General features: G+C 43.8%; 1 protein-coding gene across 1 annotated transcript in view; it reads left to right on the top strand.

Annotated features, from left to right (window-relative positions):
- NECAB1 (N-terminal EF-hand calcium binding protein 1) overlaps positions 1-10007 on the top strand; it is a 207254-nt gene that overhangs the window by 183189 nt on the left and 14058 nt on the right. The window contains exons 9-10 of the mRNA XM_083187086.1: positions 1340-1393; positions 6728-6840. Coding sequence (XP_083043212.1) covers positions 1340-1393; positions 6728-6840 — 167 coding nt within the window. The remainder of the gene's footprint in view (positions 1-1339; positions 1394-6727; positions 6841-10007) is intronic.

Raw genomic sequence — 10007 nt, 5'->3', positions numbered from 1 at the left:
TTAAAATCAATCAATATAATATTGACGTTGACCATTAGCTTGACAGCTCATCCAGTTAGCAGAGGCAACCTTGGAAATTAGCAGCAGTTGCAGGCTAAGGGGGGGATGCTCTAACATCCGCGCCCCCTTACCGCTGCCCATCGCCGGCTACCGCTAACATAATTATCGTATATGATCTAACATATGCGATAATTATGGCAAAGGACAGCTCTTGCGTTAAGAGCTGTCCTTTGCGGTCAGAGTCAGCGGCTCTCCCCTCCCTCCCTTACCCGGCGCTGCTACGCCGGGCTCTCCTCCTCCCTGCACCCAGAAGAGGATCACAGTGCAGGGAGTAGAAGGTCATAGGTCCGGGCAGCACATCTCTGTGCTGCCCGGACACAGGTGAGGGGGGGGGGGCAGTGCGGGGCGGCAGTGGGTCGTGTTAGAAGCCCATAGGTTCTATGGGGCTTCGCCAGATTTTTCTGGCGATGCCCCCCCGTCGCGGTAACCCTGCGGGGGATGCTTAGAGCATTCCAAAATGCAGTAAAAACTCAGATAACAGGGTGTTTACCGCATTTTTAGCTTAGAGAATCTCCCCCTTAGTATGACATGAAAAGCTATACACGGGGTGAAGGTAGGTGGCGCTGTGTCCTAAACTATCAATATATAATTTCTCTTTATAGTGTAATTGTACTCTCTTGTATATTCTGGAACATATTTGTTAATCCTCCATGTTCATCCTCCATTTCCCGGGATTGAAATCCAGGACATTTTGGGGACAAATCCCGGGATCCTGCCGATCCGAGATTTGCCACCCTTTTTGAAATACACCCAGGGCCAGCTCTACCATCAGGCAGCTTTTGGCAGATGCCTTGGGGCTCCCCAATATAAGGGGTGCCCCTGACTTTCACAAAACTAAGAATTACTCTGAGGGGTACATTTACTAAGATGGGAGTTCTATTGAAGATGGGATAAAGCCCATAGCAACCTCTCAGATTATAATTCTTATTTATTTAGCACCTGCTGGAAGATAATTGACAGAATCTGATTGGTTGCTATGGGCAACATCACATCTTCAATAGAACTCCCATCTTTATAAATGTACCCCTTATAGAGCCATCCTTGTTGAGTTTTAATGCAAACGGCAGGTGTTAAACTCCTAAGACACCAACTCCACACTGTCACCTGAGGCTCTGGGTAGTCGGTATTGGTCTGTGGTTGGTGGTGGGAGCAGTAAGCTGAAGTTTTGCCTAGGGTGCAGAAAAACCTTTCACTGGCCCTGAATGTAAAACATTTCTATTTATTATAAGACTCTGCCTTTATCACACTGTAGTTTTCGTTATGTTTTATTCTGTTGAAGGACCTGAAGTTGGAGCCCCTGGAGGAAGAGATCTTAGATGGAAGCACACAATCTGTAAGTCATTCATTGATTTGGGTTATGTTTTCCCAGCTAAGTGCTAAGACGTAATCAGTGAAAGCTCTAAATGTGGCATTTCAGACATCGACGGCACACTTTAATTAATCATTGTTTTTGTTTTCTCAAACTACTCACAGAGATTTTTTTGGGCTGCAAATGAGAGAAGACAATTAAAATGAATTCATAGGATCGAATGGGAAATATTAATATTTGATTCCATTTTGTGACCGAATTTTCATTCATGTAGTCGGGACATTCTGACCTCAGAGCTCACTGAGTATGAGATTGAGGGCCAGATGTACTAAGCTTGAAAAGTGATCAAATGGACAGTGATAAACCACCAGTCAATCAGCATCTACCTGCCATGTCACCGGCAGTGTTTGAAAAATGACAGGTAGGAGCTGATTGGTTGGTGGTTTATCACTCTCCATTTTATCACTTTTCAAGGCTTAGTACATCTCACCCGATATTTTATAGTATATATTGGTCACCTTGTTGCTTTGGTTATATAGATGCGTCCTCTTCTAGCGCCTATACTCAATACTGCGCGAGACGTCCAGCGGGAGTCAGCCCTTCGGGGAGGAACACAGTTCTGTACTTCACTTTAGGTGTTGCATCTAATGCACATTGCAGATGTTTTACTTTGACATTGGTGCCTTATTATACAGATTGCGGGGCTGATTCATACCTGACCGCTCGGGTCCGAATTCGTCCCCGATGGTCGGGGTTTGCACATGCGCAAATATGTCACATTTGCCGAGGTGTTCGTTCTGTCAGGGGCGGGAAAGGGGTGGGCAGGGGGCTGGAGCAAGGAACGCCCATCGTTTTATGGGCGATCCCATATTTTTTTTAATAGGGAAGCCAATCCCGGGATCTCGGGAATGAGCATTTTTCAATGCCGAATCCCGGGATTGAAATGAATGCCCCGGAATTGGCTATCCTACTTGCACCTAATAGGACTGACCCTATTATGTGTGTGATAAGTGCCTGATGAAACAATTACTTTGTATGAGAACATTGGATGGCCTTTCCTACATTGGCCTTTGTATGATATGAATGAATAGCCTGGAGCACACGAAGCATGATATGAACTCTCCGGAGAACACGGCAGTTGCTCGGGATTCGTGACCTTTTCAAAACTAGTGTTCTAGATGTTTCTTTCTGCTTCACCTTTGATGTTTTGTTCCTTAAAAGTTTTACTGTTCAAATGTCAACAGATATTATTATTTCTTACCGAAATCTTATTATTATACAAGGATAAAATAATAAATGTGTTGGGGGGGGGGGGGGGCAGTTTAATGACATTAATAGACCAATATAATGAATTAATTAATTACAATTAGTTGAAATTATTAAATTAATGTTAATGGGGCCAATATAAAAATTATTTCTGACGTGAAAACAATATTTAATGCCAATGATAATGGTGACCAGCTGCCCATGTCAAGAAATTTTGTTCACCCATCCACCCATCAACATTTTATATGAGCGCTAATAGCAATCGCTTTGCCTTTAGTGAATATGGCGGTTTCAGAACTTTCCCAGAAGACCTAAATCATGGATTTTGACAAATTGCTTTTTTTGTGAATGTTCCCTGGGGGTAATTTACAGTGTATGGTGACCACACACACACGGAGGGCTCGTGGGCACTGGACAGCTCCCTAACAAGGAACCCAAGGATAAAAATATACTTTAATATATTTCTACAACATTTATAATATTACTACAGGTCAAACAAGTTATTGATAACTACAGGAACCAGAATTATATATTGGCAAACAAAGGATTTCTAGAGGGGGTTTTCCAAGTGAAGTCCACAATCTCCAACTACAGATAGAGCCATCCTCATCTAGCCCTTTAATAGGTTTAAGTGAGCCAGAGCTGTCGGACTTAATCCTATGCTAATCACCTACTGTATTGTTCTATGTATTGTATTGCAGCTGAGAACAATAGGCCTTGGTGAGCCATGGCTCACCATGGCTATCCAGAGATGGCTAGTTGAAGAAGGCTCCATCTGTATGCAGAAGTGGGAGTCTGGAGGAGTGGTGGAAGAACCTAGTAATGACCATGGACATTAATGTAAACATTGGTCTTTTTATACTATGGATACTGTATGGAATACATTATTAATATTTAAAGCTATAGATGGTCTATTGTATAGGCTATGTCAATCATTTAAGTAATATAAATAAGTGGTCAGGAAAGAGGTAAACATACCATGATAAATAAATACACAAACATAATAGAATCAGTACTGCACTTTCTAAGCACACATTCTCCCACCCTTATGAAAAAGCTCCTGTCTCTTCTTCCTGGTAGCTACTCTCTGGTCCAGTGCACTGACAGATGACACAGAACCACTCCGCTCTGTCCCTGAAACTACATGATGTAATTATTATTGTTGGTATAATTTGAGCCACTTGCAGGGATCAAGGGGGTTTACGGGTAACTCAAAATTTATTTCAGACAAAAATTGAAACAATCTCAGATGTCTCATGGGCCGGCAATGTTTATGCAATTGATCTGATATTTCATTTTCGGACGCAGCAGTGGATCAGGGAAACCAGCAGTGGGCGTCTTTTTATAGTAAACGCCTTCGGTGGCTTGTGCATAGTTCCGTCATCATTGTCCACCTCTGAATAAACCCCAGACATATGCAGTATTCCAAGCAGGGGCCCATGGAGCACTAAAAGTGTCCCAGCGGTCAGGTCTCTCAATTACCCCCTTTGTTTTGTGCACCTGAGACCCACAAAACATATTCCCTGATAACTGCCGAGCTAATAGGATAGCCCTAGGCGAGTCAGTAAATTACCGCAACTATTTGGATTCGCCCTGAGTCTAGCGAGTAGTCAGCTATTTGCACAGAGCACATTGTAAACAATTCTCACATTTATTTTGTGCATTTCTTTATTTTCGTTGTGTACTTTTATTTTCTCCCTAGAAGTTATTTATGTAGTGATCTGCAGACTAGAGAGTTTTACAGATGTAGATATTTGTACTCCATTCACATATGAAACCTACAGTAGGAACTATTTTTGTGCGGCAAACCGCTGTTATCCTGGAGGAAAAATATAAATAATTGAAGGGCAGTCGTCTATTTCCAGCATCGTCTGGCGCTAAGGAATTGTTGTTTATTTGGCTTATTGTGCTCCCTTTCCAGCCATCTTAATGCCTCTCTCTCTTATATCTGTGCTGGCTGAAAACGACTTATGTTGGCTGTTTGAGAATCAAAAGTGCCAAGGAGGTTTTACTATCCTATACTGAGCAACTTTTGTATGCCAGCTGTCAGCTGAAGTCGCACTGCAGTCATTGGGCCAGATCTATACAAAAAAACAAAGATGGTGGTGGAGCGCTTGCCTATAAAGGTCACAACAGAATATAATAAATGATAAATTGGGTATCACATATAAAAATTTTAATTTATTTAAAAAGCAACATCTAATAAACAAATAATTTGCAAATTAATAAATGATATAAGATAAAAGATTCTCCTTGTTAAGGAACATATAAAATATAACATGCACAAATAAAATTATTGTTGGAAGGACAGTGGAAGGCTATTCTAATGGTGTGTACACACGGTAGATGTGCCTTAAGATCCTATCCACGATCTGATCAGATAGGATCGTGGATAGGATCTTAAGGCACATCCGATTTGCATCCTATCTTGACTATATAGTGCAGATCTGCACTATATAGACAAGGCAGCCAAGACTTTCTGGCTTCCGATACGTGAACGCGCATCGGGATCGGATTGGGATCGCAAGGGTTAAAACCCTTGCAATCTGCATCCGATTCAGATCCGATGCCGATCCGATGTTGACTATATCGTCAACATCGGAAAGGAAATCGGACCGTGTGTACACAGCATTATTGTCAGTGCCGCTTGTTCCTATTAGTGCTCCCTTCTGATGGTTAGACTTGGTCTCCCATTTTGTAATCCATATGGAAACTGGTATTGTGAGTGTCCATAAACCTGACTGGAGGCCCAATAGCTTGTTCCTGATGGCATGAGGATCAGGTTTCCCTGTCTGCAATAATGAGCAGGTGGTGGTGTCCCGGATTGAAGTGTCTAGTTGGAGGATGTAAAGCAATTAGGGGATCCAAGATGAAAAATTTGTAGGGGAGCTGGTCCAAGTGGGATGTGCGATCAAAAGTCCAGTGTCCAGCATGCAGCTACAACCTAACGCGTTTCGTTATTCTCTGACAACTTTGTCAAAGGTGTGACACACCTACCAGCTTCCAACCAGATCATCAGCATAACGCAACAGGAAGTACGCCATTAGTGATCCAGAGTTCATTCTGAATGCTCACCGCTACTGTCAGCTCTTCTTACAGTTTAAAAAACCCTATATGAATGAACGGTTAAGGTACATTCATCCATGACGGGAAGTACCACAGGTGGTGCATCTCGGTCTCTGCAAAATACAGTTAATAGTAATTTCTGGGCAAGATGAACTTTAGATACTGTTCTAAAAATCTAAGAGGGAGATTTATGAAAACTCAATTTACCCTCTTTGGCAAGCAATGTGGATTAATGCATTAAGGGTATGGATCATTGGGTAGACAGCATGTTGGTCGACAAGCATTAGGTCGACACCATTAGATCGACATGCAGGAATGTCGACATGACTGAAGGTCGACATGGTTTAGGTCGGCAGGGTCATTAGGTCAACATGCACATTAGGTCGACATGGGGAAGGTCGCCATTCAAAATGTCGACGTGGGGTTTTTCAAAAAAATTGTAGTTCCGAATTTCGACACAGTCGACATGGACACTGAAACGTAGCACTGCGTCCCCTCGCATGGCTCGCTGCACTTGCCATGCTTCAGGCACGGTTTTATTCTCCCACCACGCCCTAGTGGATGGTAGGACATGAAATACTGCATGTCGGCTCAAAAAAATGTGAAAAACCCCATGTCGACCTTTTGACTGTTGAACTTCCCCATGTCGACCCAATGCTTGTGTCGACCTAATGACTCATGTCGATCTAACCCATGTTGATCGTCAGTCATGTCGACCTTCCTGCATGTGGACCTTAATGCATGTCGACCTAATGGTGTTGACCCAATGCTTGTAGACATCGTGACATATCCTTGGATTAAGCTGTTGGTGAATTGGAGAGTTAAATTCTAAGAACATTGCTGATTTCTGGATTCTAAAATCTATATATATATATATATATATATATAAGGGTGTCGGTGCGGAGCATGGAATTATCCTCCAATGCTTTTGTCTTCTGTCAGAGCCTGTTCTAACAATCTGTGCATGATTACTGGATGTGTCTTTGTCTGACTGTCACATTCTGTCAATCTCCTTGCATTCCTTAGCACGTAATGATTGTGCAGCGGCAGTTATCTGTGCTAATAGAGGAGCTCGATGAATTCCGCCTTTCTCTGAAACACTACGTAGAATCCGTGTCGGCTCAGACAGGCTGTTTACAGTAAGTATATTATAGGATTATTACACTTGTCTCTTTATTTATTACTATTGGGAGTGCCAGCACCGTATTTCCATACCTCCAGCTGTCACAATTGTTTAGGGATGGGTTCTAGGTGGCGTCCCTTTAGATCAGGGCTGGGCAATTGCGGCCCTCCAGATGTTGAGGAACTACACATCCCAGCATGCCTTGCATCAGTTTCAGCATGGCCGCATCGCAAAACTAATGCAAAGCATACTGGGATGTGTAGTTCCTCAACATTTGGAGGGCCACAATTGCCCAGCCCTGCTTTAGATTATGGAACCTATGTAATATGAATACAGCTGTATCTTAACTTTGAAATACGATTGTAGGTTTAAGAGTGGAGCAATATACCAAGCACTGATATAGATAAGCAGCCACGGTATTGGACCGATGGGGACATGGGCGCATCTATTATAGGTGTAGGGACGGGGCCCACTCCACAGATCTTAAACCCATAGGCTATATAATTATGAGGCCGATTCAGATCCTCTCATAGCGGGGGCGAATATGCACATGTGCAAATCCCGCTTGCTCAAGGAGGGGCAGGCAGGGATAGGAAGCAGGGGAACGGCCAGCGTTGTATGAGAGTGCCCAGAAAAACGATGGGCGTATCCCTGCAGACGCAGGAGTGTTGATGCCTGCTTGGGCCTGACGTCACATGATGTCAGCGTCTATGATGTCAGCGTCCACCCTAAATTCAGCGGATTGCGGGCACTAGAAAAGCCGGTCCAGGCTGACTATTCTTAGCAAAGGCAGGAGAAATCAATTTGATGGCCGGCGACCATGATTTTTCCTCCTTGCAGCTGCATGCCAGGGGAAGTGTTAGCTTACACATCCCCTCACATGCTAGTGGCGGGGGATAGAGGGGGCCTGCATGCGGTGGGCGGTGTCTACCTGTTTGCTAGGCTTTGAACATACACAATGAAGATCTGGGCATGCGGAGTAGACAGACACTGCTCATGGGAACTGTCCCCCATTAAACCACCCCATTAGGGGTAACCCTGGAGTTGCACAGTGCAGATTAGGGTCACTTGCTTACAGTCTATCAGATCTGTACCCACTGCCAGCGCAGCCATCCACAGTGTCCTCTGATCAAAGCTCACAGAATGAATCATCTGACAACGTCCGAAATGCTGGGGAATGGGATTAGCATGGTGGTGCACTCTGCCCACTGCTCTCTGGATGAACATCACATCCTGTACAGTTTGCCCGGTCCTCTGGAAGTCCAGCACTATTAGCCAATTAGCCCTACTTGGGAACAGGCTGATGGGATTGGACCTACGCAGCCTAGCAATAACTCTTTGGCAAATCCAGTACCAGTGTTACTGTGGAGGTGGCCACACATTATACACGAAGCACACAATATATGTACACTGGAAATATCCTAAAATGAGCAAGACCAGGTGGGATTAATGTTCCATTACGCGCTTCTCCTGGAACCTATAGGGAACCAAGGGATGACACCTGTCCATACACTGTGGGATTAATGTCACTAGACTGCTATTTTCCAATCTCCCCAATATAATATGACATTCATCATGTAGCCAGTGATGAAGTGTCAACACAATAGAATGGTGACATATCACCTCTAAGGCCCAGTGACTTACTTGCAGTGGCATAGAGCAGTATTCAATGAGAAAAATTTGCCATGTTTTATGGCGAGTTTGTGCTATTTTGCTCTCCAAATGTGAACCACCCTATTCAATGTGATATTTTCGCCGTCTTTTTAAGTGATTTTTGCCGTGTCTCTCCGTGTAGCAATTCTCCATCTTTTCATGGAGAACTGGAATGTGAACTTTTAAACTAAAAGGTTTTTTTTTTTTTTTTTGGTGTCAAAAAATCAAGATTTTCTGTGAAGGGGCATGTTATTTTTATTCATGTGCTTATAGCACATGAATATATATTGAATAAAAAAAAAATATTTAATATTTTAATTTATTTATTTTTTTTTAATTTTTTTTACACAGAGCAGCCAGCAGGGGGCCGGAGCTCTCGAGCCGCTCATTAGATATTCATATATTCACTGCACCCGATCATTGCATATGCACAATCGGGTGCAGTGAATACTGGGTCCCCCGCTGGCTATAGGGGGGGGGGGGGCAGCTTGTGCTGCCTGGGTCCCGGGGAGCCCTCCTCCCCTCCACATATGTTCTGGGGCAGCCAGGGAGACTTTAATCTCCCTGGCTGCCACCGTCCCCCGGCTCCCTGCCAGCTCCCTGCCGCGGAGGCTCGTCCGCTGCAGGGGTTAAGACTCGCCGCGAGTGGCAGCGAGTCTTAACCACATTGAATAGTGGGAGCAGGAGTGGCAGCGAGCCCTCCGGAACAGGGCGAGTGCATGGTGAGAGAAAAAATATCTCGCCATGCACAGAGAATTTTTCTCATTGAATACTGCCCATAGTCCATGTCCTGGTGGTCATGTGATCGTCAGACCTCCGATCCTCCGGTGTTACTGTATTTCTCTGCCTAGCCCTTAACCCTACCCCCTAACCCACACTTCTAGTGCCTTTAGTGTCCATATTCCAAACTTTGTACAAAGATATAAAGACCTTGTACATCTCCTATTGAAAAATGTTTGATATTTTATTTAAGCCTTGTTATTAATTTCAACAATGTGCTCCATCTTCTTGTAAGTCCCACATGGGGTGTCCCACTGATATACAACTGGGAGACCAGCATGCAGCAGCTGATTTAATATAACACATATGCTCCGCTTTTCACATTTCTCTCAAATGCTGAAGAATTTATTACATTTTAATTTTTCAGATATGGGGCCACATTCACTAAGCTTCAAAAGTGATAAAATGGATAGTGATAAACAGCCAATCAGCTCCTACCTGCCATGTCACATACTGCGTTTGAAAAATGTCAGGCAGGAGCTGATTGGCTGGCTGTTTATCACTGTCCATTTAATCACTTTTGACGCTTAGTGCATCTGGCTCAGTACCTTTCACAGCCTGCTGCTGCTCTGTGGAAAAATATTACCTATGCACTTCCTAATGCATAGCTAAAGTTGGGAATACAGTAATGGTAGTTGCTATGGCATCACTGCTCTTACAGACTAGGGGAAATGTGAGGCAGTGTGGAAGTGGTCCCATAGTGCCGCTGTCAGATGGTACAGTCTCACCTAAAGCATGTCTAAATATGTG

This window comes from Crinia signifera, chromosome 5, assembly GCF_055691185.1.
Source record: "Crinia signifera chromosome 5, ASM5569118v1, whole genome shotgun sequence".
NCBI classification, from domain to species: Eukaryota; Metazoa; Chordata; class Amphibia; order Anura; family Myobatrachidae; genus Crinia; species Crinia signifera.
This window is presented reverse-complemented; position numbering and strand designations above follow the sequence as displayed.